Raw genomic sequence first — 21,425 nt, forward strand, 5'->3', positions numbered from 1 at the left:
GATAGATACTTAGTAATTAGCCATCGGATTAGTCATTTTTAGTACTGGCTAATTGTGTTACAAAGACTATTAAACACAAAAAATTAAATTCAAGAAGTACTACTGTAACTCGTCTGTACTAACTCCATTAAACACTCCAATGGTTTTAGTATTAAAGAAAAGATATTTTACATTAGTACAGCCCACACAAAACAATCATAACTGTTCAACTGGTTAACCACTGAGCTTCTCTACTGACTCTGACCAATTAGGGCCTAGAAGCGCATAGCTGTACTGATTAGCATGCAGTTGCATTCAACAGGTCAAAACACAGTTTTACAGCCTATCTCTATGTAAAACGTGAGTCTTTAAGACAGTAACTTTAGGAAGTAACTTAATCTGTCTTTTTAATGATAACCAATAGACCTAATTCTAGACAATTTGTCACGAGCCTTATTCACACATAAAGGGCAGCTTGTGTTTCCCAATGCTGTGAAAATAAAAAGGCTATAAAGCTTTGCTTTGACAGTGATTGACTGTACAAATTTCACTGATAATATCACTTTGTTAATATGTAAAGTTTACCAAAAAGTAGGCCCACAACTAAAAATGGCTGAAAATGACATGTTGAATGCAGTAATCTTTTCTGGTCAATGCATAAAAAAACAGCCTGTCCAAAACAGGGCTCTCTTAAATGTTTAGATTCTTTTGGAACTCCCATGTTTGAAATAGGTTTCAGAACAATTTAAAATGCACATTCTCTGTGTTACCACATGCTGATTATGCTCCATTCAATCAGAATTATTTGTACTACTTCTTTTGCACATAATAACACTGATTACATTTGTCTTTTCCTTGTGTATAAATTGAAGAAGTGCTTAAATAGTAAATTGCATCTTTAAAAGTGAAAAGTTTTGCATTTCTGTCAATACTTTTTGTGAAAGCATGAGAGAGAGAGAGTGAGAGAGAGAGGGAGACTCAACCCTCTCTTCACTTTCACTTTCTAAGACAAATTCTCAGAAGCAGTTGAATGCACAGACATGAGCACAGACATGAGCATAAAATAAGCTATTAATGTCTACAAAATATTTTTCTTTTAAACTAAACTGTCAGAACACACCGGATATACATATATAAGTTCCTGCGTCATTAACTTTTGTGACATTTAGTCATATGTGAAACCTGGGTTTCATATCAGAACGAACAAACTGATTTATTCAAAATGAGCATCAATAAGCAATAAAGTGTAACAAATTGGCATTTTAAAGAAAAAAAAAAACAGAAGCAGCATGTAAAGGGTTTGTATTTTAATGTTCATTTTCTCAGGCACAGTAGGGGGTCCCTCTGAATGCAGAGACACGTTTAGGAGGGCTCATTTTTCATTTTCATAAACTTTTAAATCATTGCCTGTTTTAGATAGAAATGACACTACAGCCCCAAACTAATCGGTTGTTGGGCATTTTGTAAATTGGAAGGCCCTCTGTGTACAAACACCTGAATTTGTTCTCTAGTGTTTGTATTCCATAATGGTCTACAAGTGCCACTAAAACAAAACCTGCATGACTTCATTACTGGCTTGGCCAGTGGAGAAATGTTGTTCAATACTGCATAAAGCACATAGTTAGAATAGCTCATGAATTACTGACTGTGAAGAATTAACTACAAATTGGACAATAAATTTGAGTGGAGATCCAGGCCTACTAAGGAGATCCAAAGTTTTTTTTATATTTAATATTCACAAGCAATATTTTCACACCATTTTTAAAATCACCATTTTAGGACCTTCATCAATGCAGATCAAGTCTTGTTCATTAAGAAATTATATTACCTAGTAATAGTAATATTCCTGGCTCTGTAGGCCTAATTTCTTCACTGTCACTGCCATGGTCATTATCTGATTTACCCTAAAGAAAACCATGAAATAAACTTAACTAGTTATAAAGACAAAATAAAAATTAAATTATGAAAATACAGTGTTGGGGTATTGTTTTCTCTATATTCTTATAACATTCTTTATTCAATTAAACTATTAATATGGTTTCATAAGGTCACAATTTACAGTTGCCAAAGATCAGCAGAGCAAATAAAAGTCTTAAGCAAAGAGAAACATATGTGTTCAGTTGAGAATATTTTAATCATATTCAAATAATCATAGTGCCTGGTTCACTCAACAACCTGTGAAAGCGAATGAATAATGACAATTAATATTTCAGTAACTTAGCCATCTACAGTGCCCTCTACAAATATTGGCACCCCTGTTAAACATGAGCAAAACGGGCTGTAAAAACATTCTTTGTTGCTGATCCTTTTGATCCTTCATTCAAAATAATAACAAAAATCTAACTTTTATTTGAAACATAATGATTGAAATAAAAACCTAAATCTTATCTTGAAATAAATATTTTTCTCCAGTCTCTATGTGCCACAATTGTTAGCACCCTTTCAGCCACCAGTCTCCCTTTGCAAAGATAAACGCTCTTCTCCTATAATGCTTAATGAGACTGGAGAACACATGGCAAGTGATCTGAGACCATTCCTCCATACAGAACCTCTCCAGATCATTCAGACATTGAGGTCCACGCTTGTGGACTCTACTTCAGCACATCCCACAGTTTTTTAGGTCAGGGGACTGGGATGGCCATGGCAAAACCTTAATTATGTGGCCAGTGAATCATTTTTGTGTTGATTTTAAGGTGTGCTTTGGATCATTGTCCTGCTTTAAGCTTCCTGGCTGAGACAGTCAGGTTTTGATTTCATATCTGCTGGTACTTGATGGAGTCCACGATACCATGTAAGTTTACAGAGCCTTTGGAAAAAAAAAACAGCCCCACATCACAGATGCACCACTCTACTTCACAGTGGGATGAGGTACTTTTCTGCATGGCTTTCTTTGTATATACATCAAACCCACCTCTGGTGTTTGTTGCTAAAAAGCTCTTTTTTTGTCTTATCTGATGACAGAAAACTGTCTCAAAGTTCCAGTAATGTCTGGTAAACTGTAGGGCAGTGGTCTCCAGCCCTGGTCCTGGAGAGCTGCACACAATAGTTCCAACCACAATTTGCCACACCTGCTCCAGCTAATCAACCTCTTCCCAAGTGCTGCGCTTAATTACCGGCAAAAAAATGTAATCCTCAACTAGCAATCTGCTCAACGAGCCCATAACAACAGCCCTGCATACACATATGAAGGTCTTATGTATGCACAAGGAATTAATTTCTCCTAGCACGCACAGCAACATTGCTGCATTGCACAGTGCTACCAAATGTTACAACATGGCAGCATTTAAGCAGAAAGCTTACAGTCAAAGTACTCTCAAAGCAGGGGTGTAGCTACAGGAGGAGCCTGGGGAGACCTAGGCCTTCACTTGGAAGCCAGGCACTCACAGATTTCAGACTGCTCAAAAAGAATACAGCCCCCTGACAGCAATATAAAAACGGTGTTGGGATGAAGTAGGCGACGTGACAGGACACAAGCATGAGTGCGTTTTATTATCATCAGAATTGACTGACAGCAGCGCAGAGACATCCATGTTAAAACAACAAAACAAAGGAAAAAGGGAAACTAAATAACTATAACTATTAGTGGTAAAATTGAGTGTGAATCTTGAATGGTTTGATTATTTTGGAAGTCCTGAGCTCAAAGCAGTGCTTTCGAAAGAGTTTGAAATGCATGTTCTCTGCATCATCACATACTAGATCAGAATTATTTGCATGCTTACTGCATCTGCATAGAATACTGATCACAAGTGTCTTATTCTTGTGTATAACTTGACACTAAAGCACTAAAATTAACAGATGAGAATGAAACATTCCTGATATCATTTTTTTGAGACTGAGTCTCATCTACTATAATATACAAATATAAACACTGAAACTAAAACACCATGAAAAATCCATAAAGACATATCTACAAGCAAGAGGCACACACCACAGATAGAAAGTCATATTAGGCAACAAAAGAGAACATTAAGCAAACACATTGGTATAAATACTTTCAGAACAGACAAGAAACACCTGGAAATGATGACCAGAGGGCAGGGCTATAGACTAGACACAGGTGAGACAAATAACAAGGACATAATACAAGGGATCACATGGCTAGGGACAGGACGACAGGCTAGATATCTATGTCTAGTGCTGTAAAAAGTAGGATTCTGGTTAATTAGCCATTACCTGTTGTGTGCTGTCAAACTGCTAAAGAAACAAGTTAAATGCAGTTAAATGTGAGGTCAGCAATGATGTGTTGTGCTCAAAATTAGTTTTTTTTTCCCCTGGTTATGGTGGCTACAAAGAAGTTTGTCTTGCTGAGCCAGTCATGATATACACTCCTGAGCAGAAAACATGGGCCTAGCCCAAAATATAATCGTTTTTACTGATGGTTTGGGGCTGGTCAGAGTCCAGATATAAGCTCTATAGAGAATATTCTCACATTAAACACAAACTAGCTTGGTAGTGTTTTTCAGCTGTTTTAAGCCATCAGTGCTGAGTGGAAAAATACTGATTCTTCTTTCTGTAAAAGACTGTCTGCAAGTTTACCCACAAGACTTCAACATTTAAAGAAATCAAAGGGAAAAAAAAATCTCATATGAATGTATTTTATCTAATTGTTTAATGATTTGTTGTTAAGACCATTAAAAGCTTCATGTTTTGCCATTTTGGGCTTAGCCCATTTTCTTTTACCAGGAGTGTAGTACTGAGAACGTCTAGGGACATCCATACAATTTTTGGGCTAAACATGAGTGGGAACTTAATCTTATTGAGTGAAATCTCTAAACCAATCCAACAGTTCATGAAGGTGGAGCTCAAAGTAGGGGGCGACATTGTCACCAACATTGTCCAATGGACAACAAGCATTAGCCCATGGATGTAGCGTAAGTTAGTATGGCTGAAAAGTACTTCCAATTAAACACGTAGGTGTGTGTTGCATGTGCAGAGAATATATGCGGAGATTGGGGTAAAGATAAACACCTCGTGCAAGGGAAAAACAACTCTGTTATACTAGATTATACATTAGCTTTAGAAGACCACTGGGCAAGTAATAAAAGTTGACAATGTGTTTCCAGCTTCTGTGGCCTCATTCACAGCTGCAATAACCTAGCTGGAGTAAAATGTGGCGAGAATTGGCAGCTACGTTCGAAAAAAACAAGCCCTCAGAATTGTATTCAAAATAAACTATGTGCAGTCGCACATACTAAAAGCATGCAAAAAGGACACCCATTAGCCACAGCAAACAAGAATAACGTTAAAAATACATAAATACATGCACTCATCACTGAGCAATGGTATGAACCTCATTCATAGCTATTCCAACAAGCCACCTATGGAATAAACTGTCTGAAATTATCCAAAGTTATTTTGTCCTCCATTTCCGTTGTTCTGTAAGTTGCATAGGCAGCTGGGATCCCCTTAGCATTAAAAAATGGCCTTGCTCATCCATTATGGGCAGTAATGGAAATACAACTAAGACCAGTGACTTTTCTGTTTAAATCAAGATGTAAACAGCTGGCCAGGCTATAGTAAACCAAACTCTAACCATATATTTTTGGCTAAAGGCCATGATATCTCTTTTCTCCTAATCTGATGTCTTGAAGTGGTTTCATTCTTGTTATGAGGTCACATCTGAGCCTGTGAGACTATAGAGACGTAGGCTACCTTGGGTGTGTCAACCTCACTTTAGTGGGGTCTCTGAGACGTCAGTTTATTTTCCTCCTCACAGTACAATGATGGATTATCAATAACCTGTGTATGAAGTAGAATAACATATAGTAATATTAATGAAATCACTGAAGTGCATGTGTATTTCAGAGATGTCTAACTCGGTTCCTGTGGGGCCATAGCTCTGCAGAAATAAACGTTTTCCTTCTGAACACTCTGAGTTCAACTCATGGAGGCCTTGCTAATTAGCTGAAGATTTGAACTAGGTGTTTTTAATGCTGTAGCACACTATAAACACTGCAGTACTGTAGTCCACCAGGTCTGGACCCTGACTATATTGCAATTTAGCAATATTTATAAAAGAACAATATAGACTGAATCAAGAAAAATGTTTCTAACTGGCCCGTCCAGTTTTAATGAAGATGTTTGTACCAAAAAATACTACCCTCTGATATACATGTACTGCCTCACTCATCAGTTGATCTTCCAGAAAACAGGGTAAACAGCTTACATTCTAAAGAATAACCAACAGAGCAGCTATGCACTTTGGAGGGGAATTCAGGGTAAGCATTATCACCCACTGTGGTTACACAAAAAACAGATGCTGTGTTGTGAGTTGCTCTTTGCATCCTACTGCAGGTGTATGAAAAAAATCTGTTTAACAGAAAAAGGACAGGTGGATCGAAAATGAGATATTGATACTTTTGATTCTGATGTTTCTTTTTGAGAATTGATTCTCACATGAAAATATAGATCCCAAATGTTTTCCTTAATCAGTAAACCAGTTATCTGCTTTTTAAAAATTGTAATATGTCTTGAATACTGAAAAAGTGAAAAACGGCATATGACACAGAGAGAATGACTTATTACACTCTAAATCTGTTTATGTGGCAGTTCACATGATACTAATGCAAAAGCTTTCAAACATAATTTGCAGTTGTCCATACTGACTGCTTATCACAGTAGAAATAATAAAGAATAACCTTTTTTAGGTATCACTACCTTTATCAGGTTATCCAGTTATCAGGGTATCAGCCTAAATATTTGGACAGTGACACAATTTTTGGAATTTTGCCTCTGTACACCACCACTATGGTTTTAAAATGAAGCAGTCAAGATGTGATGCAAGTGTAGACTTTCAGCTTCAATTCAACAAAAATAATGCATTAACTGGATAGTACAGTTATTTTTTACATAGTCCCTCCACTTTCATAGGCTCAAAAGTAATTGAACAGTTGACTGATAAGCAGTTTCATGGCCAGGTGTGCCCTGTTCCCTTATGACAAATCAAAGAGGTAAAAGGTCTGGAATTGATTCCAAGAGTTGACTATACATTTGGTAGCTGTCCATAGGAACTCTCAATATGTGGTCCAAAGAGGTGTTGATGCAAGTGAAGGGGGCCATCATTAAGCTGAAGAAACAAAATACACCTATCAGAGAGATAGCAGAAACTAGAGGTCTGTGCAGGACAGGTTTTTTTTTTAGTCCCGCTCCCGCCCGCAACCAAAACATTTTGTACTGCTTCTGCCCACGCAGCTCCGTCAAGGCAAACTGACATACAATATCTAATACAGTCTATTTACAAATACATTATTCTCTGCTGAAATAATACGGAAGTCATAGTCATCAGGCTTACTGTGAAGTAACTTCACCAAACACCATTTATTTCCAGTAAATACAAAGCAGGAATTAAACCACATAAGGGTTATTTTGGTGTTTTCCTGGGATCTGCGTGGAAGTATTAAAAATAATCCTTGTATTTATAATTATGTTAATTTGTCCAATCACATTTTGATTGCATCATTTTAAATCCATTGGGATGGTGTACAAAGCTGCCCTGCGATGGACTGGCAACCTGTCCAGGGTGTATCCTGCCTTCTGCCCAATGACAGCTGGGATAGGCTCCAGCACCCCACCGCGACCCAGAAGCGGTTTAGATGATGTATGTATGTATGGTGTACAAAGCCAAAATTCCAAAAATTGTATTACTGTCCAGAAATGTATGTACCTGACTGTATGCCTACCAGTATCAGGTTATAATTCTCTGTATAACAAAATGGTGCATGCCTATTCCAGTCAAAGGGTCAAAAAGGGGTACAGTTCCTGTCTTGCATTAGCCGCTTCACTCTGACCCTGTCTCCAGGGGCAACAGCAGCAGCCTGTTCTGAAAGACTGGTTAGCTGTCTGAACAAACCTGAAATAAAACAATTTTTTCTTAAAATCAGCTCATCAGAAAATGCATTGGAAAAAAAATGTTTATCCTCAGAATACTCACAACACCCTAATAATCACAAAAACGGTCACGACATGGTCACAATGGTCAAGTTCGCTGTAATCTTAAAGAGTGGGAAATTATCGCTAAAGTTTTGTGAAATGTGACTTGAGTCTTTATTGTCTGCCTAAGGGGGGGAATGAGTCCCCCACCCCCTTTAGCCAAAACCATGTGATCACATTCTCGGAAATATTTTGACATGACGGCTCTGGACTTACATATTCTCTCTAAGATTATGTTAATTGTGCTTTTGAGACATAAAGTTGGACCTTCTGTGTGTGTGCTGTTAATACATAGCACTATGTTTTCGCTTTTTTTCTGTCCTGACTGGATAATGCTACCTCTTGCATTTTTGACAAAAAATCTTAAATATTGCAGCTGTAAGCATTTAGGAATGTTCTTTGATGGTTACAGAAATGCTCACCGAAGAAAATGACTAGAAGTCTAGGTAACTCCTTAGGAAAAGCTCATCCAGTCAGTCAGCTTCTTCAGTGAGAGCAGCACATTTTTGGAATACTTTGCCAATATACATTCACAACAATAAAACGTATAGTATATTCAGATGTAGTACATTCAGAAAATGGCTTATTGTCAATCAGGATTGTGTGCATGAATTTTTGAGTTTTCAGATGTTGGCTGACCCCCCTCAATCAAGGTCAATTCTTTACTTGCTTGAACTTAAACGGTTACCATCCACCCTACGCTTAACTAATTTTATTTCATTTTATTTTCTCCTGTGTGTAAATTTTCCAGTGTGTCTGGCCTAATAACATCAGGCCTCAGGGGCTGTAACTGAAAATTAGTCAGTTGGCTAACATTTCACTTTTTCACACTTTACTTTGTGTTAAATAATGTGCCTGGATCAATGAATAAACCAATAAACCAATGAAGTCCAAAGAGTCACTTATAAGTTACAATCATATGACTCATGCACGTCGCTGTTGGCTGTTAATTTAAAGTCATAAGTTTCCATTTGTGGGCCCAGTGCAAGTTGCCACAATACCAAAATTTCTTACGTCAAACGTTTCCCCTAAAGCAATGGTTTTATTAGCCACTAACACATGAATCAGAATACACCAGAAATACATTTTTGTCCACCAAGCTATCCATCTAACCGTCCATCCTTTAAAACAATAAAAATGTTCACATTCAAGGAACTGCTACTACTATATACCATTTACCACAGACACAATGCAGGGGAATTCTGAATTCATGTGAAAACACAGTGTAGTCATAGGCAACAAAAATACTGTACAAGCAAAATTTAGAGAGCAGGTGAAAATAATAACAAGTGAAGGCAGCAATGCAATACTACAAGGCAATAAATATATGCAACAGATTCCAACAGTATTGGAATAATTAACCAGAATCCTATGGCTTACTGGAAAAGGGATCGCTGCTTCACCAACTAAAAGTTAAAGACAATAAATAGTGCAGCATGCCTGCTGCCTAATTTAGTTACAACAAATTATCTTAGATAAGTAAACCAACAAGATGCCTCTGTAGGAAAATATTAACTGGTGAACACTTAATGTAAAAGTTCCTGTCTGAAAGTAAAGAAAATAAATTGTTGTCCAAAGATATATTAGCATGCATTATAGCGCGCTCAAGCCATTATTATACATGCCATACTATGTATAGCACTGGTTTAGATATGCATGATGAATGGAAAGATTGTCTATAATGAAAAGATCGACCTTTCTTTTCAATGGCTGACTCATATGTTGGTCAGCAGCGTTTCGTTATGAGCTCTTTCTGAGAAATTCCACAGTTTTGAGGTCACGTATTGCCAGACTAACTGCATTCGCTACTATCCTCGACTGTGGACTCCTAAGAGTTCTTTCTATGAATCCCTGTGAGGAAATTACCTTCGTTTGGGGCAGGTGGGTTACTGCAACATCACGCATTTAGGAGCAACGCACCTGATTTAAAGGAAACAGAATCTCCTTCATAGATGAGGAGCCCACAGAAACCGCAAAACCCAAAGCACATCCCTTAACGCCCTCTCAGGTTGCATTCTATATAAACCCCTCGACCCATTCTTGAACACATCATTCACTTGCTCAGAGTTTCGCTGTTCTCAGGTTGGAGCAAAGTGTTTTTGATGAGAAAACCCTCCGGATTTTCGTACTGCACTGAAAGAAACAAAGCAATAAGGATGGATTCTTGGTTCAGCCTGGTGCTAATGTGCGGTCTTGTCATCATTGAGTCACTGAATGGAGCTGCTGGGAATGTGATTCCTCATAATGTTCCTCACAACCCTCTTCAGAACCTGAAAAAAGCGGTGCACACTGTGCAAAAGTATTATGTAAGTGTTTTCTATTGAATTTTCGATAGAGAAGTCTAGTCACACACCAAACTAGCATATGTTCAAATGCATTAATGTTGCATAGTGATTTGGCAAAGTACAAATGTTAACAAAGATGATGTTTGGCCACAAGTCTTAGATAGAATGTGTTTAGTTCTAACAAGCAGATCAGGCAAATGAGGCTTTGGCACTGTAAGGAGGTGTCTTATGGCTGGGTGTACATTAATGTATACTGCTTCATCATTATCTGTGGAAGAGGAAGTTCTTGTTAAGTATAAATACAGACTTGGGTTTTTGAAGTAAAATGCACAACAGTCATTTTATGATTTTTACTGTTTACAGGACTTAAAAAACAAGGAATGGATGGGACGTGCCGTGTTCGCTCCCTACTTGGGCAAGACAGAGGTAAGTTTGACAATCTTGCTGACAGTTGAACAATCTCAGGAACGACAAAGTATCGCGCTAATCATGTTGTGCTGTTTCAAGACTTGCACTTGCGAGAAGCTGGTGCTCGCGGCCATGTTGAACTCCTACGTGGAAATCTTTTCGGACATGATGAAGAAGTCCAAGGAGATTGAGGCTAGCCTGAAGGGAATGCAGGCAAACGTGACGCACCTGCAGGAAAGCAAATACAGCAAAGAGCAGCACGTGTTGACACAACTTCAGGAGATTAAGCACAAAAATGTAAGAAAAACAATCTTATTTGTATGTATTTTTTCCCATGCAGTTTTACTTGCACAGTTTACTTGTGTTGATGGAGCACTGGCACACTAGCTAGGATTGTTTGTTATATCATTTTTTTATTTCATAGGAAATAAACTATAATACTACATCATATTTTTATAGCGATCAAGCAATATTCATTGGGCAATGACGCACTAAGCTTACAATTTATAATACTATTTCTTTATTTTTCTCATTAAGGTGAATGACATGACAATCCAGGGTGGAGCGGTGAATGACTTTCTCTCTGTGTATGACATGGCGTCACATTAGGAGAATTTTTTAGCACAGAGAGAAATCAAACTCAGTTTCATGTGTTCTCAAAACATTACTTTAGTGCCTATTTGTTTTGCTATTTATCAATCTTTTGTGCCTTTTTTGCTATCTTATTTATCAAACCTTTAAATATAACTAAGATGTAATGTAATGTATTTATTTATCATAAAATGTACTGTATAATCACATAGTGCAATTTACTCAAGATGTAACTTATTCAGTTCAGGAGTGTACTTTGCTAATGACTGTTCATCAAACTCATGTGTGACTCATTCGGATGAGACAGAACTCTGTATATGTACACAATAAACCACTAAACCTGGCATTAACCTGGTTGTGCAAGAAATAATTTCTCTGAGCTACAGTACATGCACTTTTTCATACTTCTCTGCACTATGTTTGCCATGGGTACAGCTTAACACTGCCTTATGTAATGTGTGGGCCTAATGCTGGGTCCTACTGCATGTAGGAACTTCTAACTTAACATACACAGTTCTTGGGAAATGCTGGAGGAAGTTTTGTCTTTGAAGAAAAGCAATGCAACTAGGGCTGTCTTTTTTCTTGTTCATTTAAAATTCAAGCCTAAAGTGGCCAAACTGGCTGATGAGCCACCTTATTATACACTCATACAAACATCTACAGTTACACAGAATTCTGTGTAGAGTTAAGTAAAGCAATGTGTTAATAAATATAAGCAAAAAAATACATAAATAAGTACTCAATATGGTAAAATGCATGCTAAAGTCAAACATGTTAATAATGAGCAACAGAAGCTAGAATATTTTGTTCTTAAGCCCCATGATGTCTCAGTGAATGCATTTACTGCATTCATTTATTCTCTGCTGCTATTGTTTGCCATCCGGTGTCGACCAGAGGAGGATGGGACCCCCTTTTGAGTCTTGGTTCCTCTCAAGGTTTCTTCCTCCTGCTCTTAGGTAGTTTTTCCTTGCCACTGTCGCCATTGGCTTGATCATCTCAAATAGCCATCATTAGATCATTATGTAAAAATTGTGTCAGGCCTAAATGCAGCTCTATGTTTCATGATAAATTTACAATCAGTTACAATCAGTAACTAACGGTCACACAGAGAGGTTCAGCAGAGGAATTCATAACTACTTCCACTATCTTTCCTAAAGTAACTTCTTTTGTAAATTTTCATAATATTAGCAGATTAGCAGCCCAAAACAGAATTCTGGCAGATCCTGAAAAAGTCTCATAAACTTTTAAAGCACATATGAAAAGGCCATAAAATATCTGAAAATCTCTTATATTTACCGTATATAAGTCTTCCATTGGTCTTCCATTAGGGATGCCCAAGCATATTTTAATGGATCAAATATTGGCAAAAAAACCCAATCTATTGTTTAGTTTTCGGCGCTCTTTATGTCTGGAGCTGCTTTTAGCTAGAAAATTAAAACATTTAATATTTGTAATATCCATGTTTTTACTGTGTTAAACTAGCTGTCTCTCATCTTGACACTGCCAATGTAAAATGTAAGAGCATAACTATTCCAGTCTGTTTTCTACTGTTTGACATGAGTGACATGCCTCCGAAGCCATGAACATAATACACTCTCACTTTGTGTTGAAAATAGAAATATCAAGAAAACATTCTGCTTTACTGGTCATGCTGCATCACACCACCTCTGGTTTAAACCAGCAATCAAAACTGAAAGAAAAGAGCAGCTACCGTGTGTTACTGTAATATGAAATCCTAGTGACTTCATGACTAGTGAATTTTAAAATGTTATTTCACATAAGTAGTCTGCACAAAACAACATAATAAATACAAATTCTGAGTGCCCTAGCATGTACATATCAAAATTTTACTGCATATTAAAGTAGCCGGTAGCCATGTCATCAAGGAGGTCAACTGAACTGGATGACGATAAACTATAAGTCAATGAGTAAACTACAAAGTCAGCCAAAGATCTAAACATATCAGTCCAAAATGTCACAATATGCACATACTAAAAAAAAGTAATTTTATTGTAGTAATAATTGGCCGCTGCTTACATAGTCACCAAATAAGTGAATGCAGTGCATGATTTTCAAGCTAATTCATCATTCAATAAATGTCAAAAGTGGACAATTTGTCGTGAGGAGAATTGCCACTTAATAATGTCTTCTGGGTTTGTCTGATGCCAGATGGCACTCCCAATTGAGCCCAAAATTAATGGGCTCCTAAGGAGCTTTTGTGCAAAATGCTTATTATTTAATAATGCTTATTATGCTAAATTATTTTTATACTTAATGCACTTGATTTCTCAACACAGAACAGCATACAATACTTCAACACTGCTGTTATACTTTTGAGTGCTTTTAAATTCTAGTCAAAAGACTTCATAAAAGTGTGAATTACCCACATTCATGATGTCAGCGAACGTGAACCACTACACTCAACTAATGAGCTGATCAGTTCACCAACCAATCAGCAGTCAGTGGTAGTAAAGCTAGCGCCTAACTGCCTAATACCTGTTTGCTGTAGTGAAACAGAAAGATATTGGTAAATTTTCTTTCATTTTATTAATGGAAAACATCCTTCCTCCTTTCAAAATTAAATTAATGGCCCCGCACAACTGGTCAGAAACAAGTTTAATATTTGTTTTTTAGCTGTTTAGCTCCATTCACCCCCATTCACTGAGGATTCATTTGCGGCACCCTCTAGTGCTCTGCAGTCATTTTCTGAAATAACTGGAAAAACAGGAAGTGGCCAGGCTTTCCATAATCTCTGGTCAAACCATCTATCTAACAGTAGCTAAATGTTAAACATTGCTGCTTTAACTTTTAACTTTAAGAGAGAGGCTGGTTAGCATTAGCTTAGCTAGCATGAAAATAGCTCTGCTCACCACAGAACATGTCCTATTCTGGCTAACTAAAGGAATAACACAGGTTTGAATAATAATGATTCAAATCTGAGGGGGTGAAGTCGAGCAACTGGGGCTAAAGGAGCAGAAAGGCGGAACTAAACCTGTTACATAGTGTATGGATCTATTAACGTTAGCTTAGCGAGCAGGCTACAGACTCCAACAGTGTCACACACCACAGTACAGGTTAGATTTTGACTAACTGATGCTCTGCTGGAACAAGTGTAGATGATAAAAACTAATGTCCGAAAGAGCAGAGGTCCCGTGACTGGTGTTGGAGTGAAAGAAAGCCGAAACTGAACGTGTTCTGTGGTGTGTGTAGCTCTTTTGCTATTGCTGAGCTGCTACCATGCTTAGCTTCCTGAATGTTTTTACTGCCTTTGATTTTTCTCTCTCTTTTTTCAGGCTTCAATTGCTAACTATCGGTGGACCCTCACACCACCAATCAGTGAGCCCCTCTGGAATATAAATGGGTGGAATATGTTACTGGGACATTCAGACATGAAATAGAAATTTGATCATAATTTTGAGATACCATCTTTTAAACAAGGGCAGCATTTTTAGATACCACGGTATTCCACAACCCCTATGACAGCGGTCCTGTGTTCAGAAACTGACCACTTTTAAAAGACAACAAACACAAACAGAAGACTGTGTCAGGATCATGCAATCTCAAAGCATGTATTCATACTCTTACAACCAGTCTGTTTGAATAAAATGGACTTTAATAAATGCAATATTTGAGCTTACGTGCACTTTTGTGAGGTTCAAGCGGTCTAATTTTTTTCTATGTCGAGATCTTGAAAAGGTATTAAAAAAATCACTAAATTTGATTTCAAAAATTAGGCAGCAACCCTGTAAAAACAACAAATGTAAAACCTTTTAGGCCTATGTGTGCTGTTGTGTGGTTTAAATGGAATCACCGGTTCTATGCTGAGGTGTTTAAAAAGTATTTAAAATTTACTGAATTTGATTTTAAAAATTGTACCGCAAACCATTGAAATAATAAATGTGACGACTTTAAGGCCACAGCACCCCATATTTAACATTTTTGGCCCTTAAAACACAAAAATATTGGGGAAAAAATGCCTCCAAGATCAGTGGTGATCTGTAGGGAAAGTTTCTGCAGAGACTGACTCTAAACAAAATTATACTAAACAAACTCACCAATAGTCAAACGTGTGGCCTTCAAAGCTAATAACAAACTTAAAAGCTGAAGCTGAAAACACAAATCCAGCACTAATCGAGTCATTTCATGAAATTCTGTTTACATTGAGAGCCAGACACAATCATAAAATTATGAGTGTGTGGCACCCGCGCATGTCATTACACAGTAACGTTTTAACACAGGTCTCAATTTTACTGATCTTTCGATCATATCTGGATTTTCACATGTAAAATATTTTCAAGAAAATTGATGACACACTGCTAAAGAACTGAAAGCATGAGCGAGGTGATGGTGACTAGCGACAGATGATAAGTAATTGGAGGGCTATGAAAAAGACGCAGGGCAGACATGAAGTGTGCCAAGATTTTGACTGGCTTTTAAACTTTGCGTTGGTGACAATCAGGATGGCTGTTTTCCTCTTTGGCCTGGAGAACACAACACCCATTATTTCCAAAAACAACTTGATAGATGGACTCATCAAACAGCTCAAAGTCAATTTACAAATCACTGCTTTTGTTTTTTATTGCTATTTACCTACTGTATTAACCTTTATGGACTTGGGTTTGTAAACTGACCTGTTCTTTTGGAATCATGTTAGCAGTTGGATGGGACTGGATACCTAAATCCTGCACTATGACTGATGGGCTTGTTAGGTCCAGTGCTCTGATCGAGTCCCCACAATTCAAAAGTTGCATGTTTATTCTAGTTGTCACCATTATAGATTTAAAATATATTGAAACTGCTTTTACAGACTACTTGTTGACTTGTACTGAGGCAAAATGGTATAAAATTATCAGCTGTATATTTAGGTTACAAATGATATTTGTACATTCACTCTTCCTTTGTATATTCAGTACTGGTTTACAGAAAAGGGCAAAGCTAATACACCTCCTGCAGTGATGATGAGTTACTTGGGAAAGTAGACAAACAGTGCTACTTGCGATTTAGAGAAAATGAAACTTAAGCATTTCGGATAATAATGACAGATTACATAAGATTGCGGAGTATACCCTTCAAAAGTGAGTAGTCTCAATGGTTTCGCAATGAATGTTTGCTCAAAGCACTCTGGACTCATGAAGTATGTCGTTCTTTTGACCTTGCTTGTGCTTGAAGGTGCTTATTTTGTATGAGAATATACATTTTTTGAATTAATGCCACAGGGACAGATATTAGACTTCTGATATTTAGATTTAAACTGCAAGTATCCATAAAGAGGTCCACACTTCAACTGCTCACTCTCATTTACATAACTTACTTATTATTTAACAGTAGTTGCTGGATAATTCATGGCAGTTATTGGATTACAGTTTGCTAGATTAGTTACTGGATTACAGGTTTCTTTTAGCTATCAAAAGTGTAAGGGGTGAAAGGGAAATCCATTTACTATGGCACATCATTTCTTTTGCTTCATCTGCTTTAATTAGGTAAATTATTGCCAAGAGTAAGTAAATTAAAAGACAAAACTTTGTTTATGTAGTACAGAACTTATAATGTAACATATAACGTTTTTTGCGTAGCCCTAAAATAATTTTCATATTCCTGATTTGCTGATATCCATGACTAAAATATTCAGTACTGAGTAAAGAGCCCCTTTCGGTTTCTGTGGCCTGCGAATGGCGTCATGGGAGCTGAGATGACAGAGCTTACTACCGTCGTCACAACTCTAAACCTACTGAGTTTCGTCGGCAGCTGCAACCGTGGAAAACCAAAAGCCGAAAAAGCTCCAATTTAAGGCTGAAGCAGAAAATGTCTGACTCTTCAATTCCAGTGTAGTTTCAGAATCAGCACAGACAGAGACTCAATTTCCAGCCGAGGTGCTCCACCAGAACGTGTTTCTCCGCCATCCTGGAGAGATATGACAAGGTGGGAATGAACACTGTGAGCAAGCCTTTTTCCATTGCGTGTGGTGAACATGCCGAATCTGATTCATTCAGCTTAATTCAGGAGTGAACTAATTAGACTGTATTCATTGTGGCGATTCCAGTAGGCTGAATATAGAAATATAAAATTTAGAAAGTGGTAAAGGAACTCTTTGACACTGGCACCAACTACTGATCATCTGCGGTATTCTGCAAACTCTACATGTTGTCAGCTTCATAGGGGCCTTGTCTGTCTCACACAGTTCCCTCTCCTCAAGTGACTCTGCAGAAGCTAATGAGGTGTTAAAACCTCAGCGCTCAAACATCCTCTGCTGCTCAACCCAAAAAGAAACTCATGTTTTCAGTCTCATTTTATAAAGAAACTGTCGGTTTAACATGTGCTCTTTAAGGACCTTTAGAGGGTCACTGATGGGTTACTAACTAGCTAATTGTTAATTGGGAATTGTAGCTACTTAAACATAAACTAAGTTTTTCAATTAGTTTTTTTGGGTTCTTTATACAAATCATGCCAACAGTATCCGGTACCAACGTTAACCCATGCACAAATCCACCAAGTACCTCAAATACACAACTCAAAGTGAATAGCTCACATCACTGCATAGTATGGCAACGAAAAGAACAAGTTATAGAGCATCATGTCCATGAACATTTTGGAATTTTGGACTTAATAAAACTAAAAAGAGGAAAAAGCAATTAACCTATTGGAGTGCACTTGAGTAACCCAAAAACATGTATTAATGGTATTCTGTAATGCACTGGCTTATAGACTCTGGGACTGAGAAGAAGCAACTGTAGTTGATGTCGCACAAATTCTGTTGAAGCAGAACCATGCCAACAACGATGTATCATTTACATGCTTGACAATGAAACTTTTGGGGGTAATACCTGTAACATTGGAAAACATGTGATCCCCTCGAAGATGTGCTGGCTGAAACTACTCACTGATTACATGCGAAGTCCACATGGGCAGTTTGGTTTGTGTGGTTTCAGCAAGTGACTTAGTGTTAAGTGGGTTTTTAAGTCATTGGAAACAAAGACAAGAGTGTGTTCGACCGGGCGTTGTTATCACTCCTGCTAATTTCAAGTAAAGTGGCCAATATCAGTAGAAAGCACACTATTTTTAGCCTAAGCAGCAAATTACACTGAACCATTGCTTCCGTAACATAGGCCATGGCCCGAGATGTCTATGCACCACAGTCTCATACATGGGGGGCCAATAGGCCTCAAGACATCTGCATCACCAAAAGATCCCCACACCACAAAACCACCAACAGCTCCGCCCTGTGCCATTCCAGATCCATAGGTGGTGTTTGATGAGCATGGCAATGCAGACATTGTTTTTTATAGGAAACTCAAGAGTGTCACAAAACCACACATTTCACACCTTACTGTCGTCTGCTCACTTGCACTCACACTACAGAGAAAACTATAAATATCGTCTCATTCACACAGATAGACGCATTCAGCCTTTAGCAGAGGCACGGTGAGGACAGCAGTGGGCTCAGCGTCAACGAGAGCTAACACTTAGAGAAAAAAGTCAGTGATTGGCACGTCGGAATAACTCTTGGAGTTTCGTGACTGGCTCAAATTTGTTCAAAAGAAGTAAAGGATGATTCTGCTCTTGGAAATATGTTTGCTGACTTTTGGACTGATGGCAAGTTCCGAGGCCTCTATCCCAGCCAATGCCAGACATTACATTGAGCAGCTCAACAAATACTATGTAAGTAAGGTAAGCGTCTTTAACATTATATGGAAGGTCACAAAACGGCGAGGAGAAGGAAATGTATAACGGGGCAGACATGTCACCTGTCAATAGCTTTAAGTTTACTAACTTAAATTTACTAACTGATTTGAAACTTTTGGGGAACAGTAAGAGTCATTTATACTCTCAGAAACTCTCCAAAAGTATTTTACTACAAAAGTGAGAACGACTGTGGCAGCTAAAACATAGTACAGGAAGCAGAATGACCTACCACCTATAATAACAGCAAGCTCCTGCTCCATCCTGGCTATGTGGGTGGCATTCATATGTGGTCACAGTCATCTACATCCTTACACCAACGCTAAGAGTTTGTTTAAAACAAAGAGGTGGCGAGCTTACACCACAGAGAGTGGAAAAAATTTTTGTTATTTGTTTGTTATTTTGTTATTTTAAAGTAATACAGGCTTTGTAGTAGTAGTAGTCTCATTTATAATTACTCATGGCCTTGAAAGTACTGGAACTTTACTGATTTCTGTTTCTATCTGTAGCAGAAGACCACAGAGGGCACTGAATTATTTGATGGGAACCCTCTTTTCTGGGGAAGACTGGACGGCTTTGAGGTAAACAATCCAATGCACATTACCATAATATATGGCCTTACCTTCACTACAGAGGCCAACGTATCTGCAGAATCATCTTATCCTGTGCATCTATACTCGCTATCACTTTCTTTAGGCCTTAGCATACTACATGACACAATCTCATGCCATGGGAGGTCATGCACTCTGTTGCACTGAATGTCACATGGCCTATAACAAACCCACATAAAAACTCACCATTCTTGTCTTGCTCTTGTGCGCAGAAGCCAGAACAGAAGCTCCTGATGACCATTATTCTGGACGCATATAACAGAATCTTAACCCAGATGCAGAACGAGACGGAGGATGCAGATGTGCAGAACAAACTGATTAAAGTAAAGGAGTACCTGAACAAGCTGAAATTACACTACTTCTCAGACAAACATAACAAACTCAAGACACAAGCCAGTGAGGTGATGGCTATCAATGTAAGCCCCTTTAATAACTGGTCCATTAATGCTTTACTGTTTCTTTGTTAATAGCAATAACGGTGACACACTCCATACTTAGGGAAAGCCCTACGGGTGGACTCCTATAAGCAATAGCTTTACTGCTTAAGGAAGGGAGGAATATCTGAAAGAGGAACAAAATAAGGAAAAATTAATTTTCATCAGCATAATAACTAACATGAAAAACCAAAGTACACTAAAATACAATGATTGCCTCAATCAGTGTTAAGAAATCTTATCCTTATCCTTATGCATATGCTTAGTAAAGAAGGAAATAATAAGACTGAAATGAATTTCAGGCCAATCAAAGAATGCAAATTTTGATTTCACCATCTTGCTGCATCACCTTACAGACAATGAACTAATTCTAATGTATTGTTTTCCCTAGGAAACTGACCCATTGGTTCAGCGCAAAGCGTTGTTCGAGCTGATAAAAGTCTACAATGAAGCAGCAAAGCTGGGAGACCCTTCAGTACAGAACCACAGGAGTCGACGACAGGCTAAGGGCTCCAGAAAGCACCGATCAAAGTCCTAGAACAATGTTTTTTTTTGGAATGTAGTCTAATGGTGGTATAATTTATTGATGTCCTTAAATTATTTAAATATAAAAATATAGTTTAATTAAATTATTATATTTGTTATTTATTTTTGGGAAACTTGAATTGCTTGGCTTAATGAAGTATCACTTGCAAAAGCAAGTAAAGTCTGTAAAGTCTATGACTAAATAAACCAAATTTTTTTATAACTTCTGGTTTGATGGAGTTTTCTTAGTGTTCACAAATCACTTTCTGCAAGTCTCAGACAAGTCTCAGAATTGAAGGTCCGAGACAAGACTCAAGACTTGGAGGTGCATATCCGAGTTAAGTCCAAGTTGAGTCTCAAATCTCTGAGGTTTGAGTCCAGGTCAGATGTCAAGTCTCAGAAGTGCAGGTCCAAGTCAAGACTCAAGATGTAAACGTAGCACTGTGTCCTGGATAAACTACATTTAGTTAATCTCAACAAATCTGTGATGAGAAGAAATGACCATGAAGCTGACTTTGATTGTGATAATACAGGGTAGCTAACCTTTCCAGGTGTGTTATAATTCTAAGCTGCTTTACCAGTCTTCTAAACGATGCATATGGTGGCTATCCGATTTGCCCACCAGATTGAAAAATTTGCACCAAAGTGTGATAATAAAACACTCTTGTTTGAGGCCTATTTTGGGGCCATGCGAATAATTTACTATGTTAAGGTTGATAGTTCTAACTAAATTGTTTTTGTTCATAGTTTTTCAAGTGTTCAAGTGTTTACTGTAGAGCCCATGTGGCAGGTAGCAACTGATACTGACACCTGGTATCAGATCTGCGCCACCTCTAGCCATTTTAAAACCCCTCAAAATCCCAGGCTTGTTACATACTAAGACTTATTATTCAGTAACTACAGGGACTTCAATGCAAACTGGTGGAGCTATTCTTAGGTTATAGAAGTGAGTAATAAAACTTTGGCCATGGCCATTTAAGGGCTTA

General features: G+C 37.8%; 2 protein-coding genes across 3 annotated transcripts; both read left to right on the forward strand.

Annotated features, from left to right (window-relative positions):
* The first annotated feature begins 9,846 nt into the window (after nt 1-9,846).
* On the forward strand, nt 9,847-11,383 carry ifng1r (interferon gamma related). 2 transcript variants are annotated; one of them, XM_036577547.1, is made up of 4 exons: nt 9,847-10,214; nt 10,557-10,619; nt 10,701-10,898; nt 11,139-11,383. In XM_036577547.1, exons 1-4 carry the CDS (start codon nt 10,011-10,013, stop codon nt 11,208-11,210), a joined length of 537 nt encoding a protein of 178 aa, XP_036433440.1. In that variant the 5' UTR covers nt 9,847-10,010; the 3' UTR covers nt 11,211-11,383. The 2 variants fall into 2 exon arrangements, with proteins under 2 accessions (XP_036433440.1, XP_036433439.1); XM_036577546.1 differs by having other exon boundaries at nt 10,557-10,898.
* Nucleotides 11,384-18,606: 7,223 nt separating this feature from the next.
* On the forward strand, nt 18,607-20,452 carry ifng1 (interferon gamma 1). The gene is made up of 4 exons (XM_036577550.1): nt 18,607-18,857; nt 19,379-19,450; nt 19,693-19,896; nt 20,306-20,452. Exons 1-4 carry the CDS (start codon nt 18,738-18,740, stop codon nt 20,450-20,452), a joined length of 543 nt encoding a protein of 180 aa, XP_036433443.1. The 5' UTR covers nt 18,607-18,737.
* Nucleotides 20,453-21,425: the final 973 nt, after the last annotated feature.

The sequence above is a fragment of the Colossoma macropomum genome, unplaced genomic scaffold, assembly GCF_904425465.1.
Source record: "Colossoma macropomum unplaced genomic scaffold, Colossoma_macropomum, whole genome shotgun sequence".
Lineage (NCBI taxonomy): Eukaryota > Metazoa > Chordata > Actinopteri > Characiformes > Serrasalmidae > Colossoma > Colossoma macropomum.

Bases quoted from the DNA above. Each gene is read 5' to 3' on its own strand.
- ifng1 (XM_036577550.1), top strand. From the start codon at position 18,738: ATGATTCTGCTCTTGGAAATATGTTTGCTGACTTTTGGACTGATGGCA. The intron at 18,858-19,378 runs GTAAGCGTCTTT...TTCTATCTGTAG, and splicing joins ACAAATACTATGTAAGTAAG to CAGAAGACCACAGAGGGCAC. The intron at 19,451-19,692 runs GTAAACAATCCA...TCTTGTGCGCAG, and splicing joins GAAGACTGGACGGCTTTGAG to AAGCCAGAACAGAAGCTCCT.
- ifng1r (XM_036577546.1), top strand. From the start codon at position 10,011: ATGAGAAAACCCTCCGGATTTTCGTACTGCACTGAAAGAAACAAAGCA. The intron at 10,215-10,556 runs GTAAGTGTTTTC...TACTGTTTACAG, and splicing joins ACACTGTGCAAAAGTATTAT to GACTTAAAAAACAAGGAATG. The intron at 10,899-11,138 runs GTAAGAAAAACA...TTTCTCATTAAG, and splicing joins AGGAGATTAAGCACAAAAAT to GTGAATGACATGACAATCCA.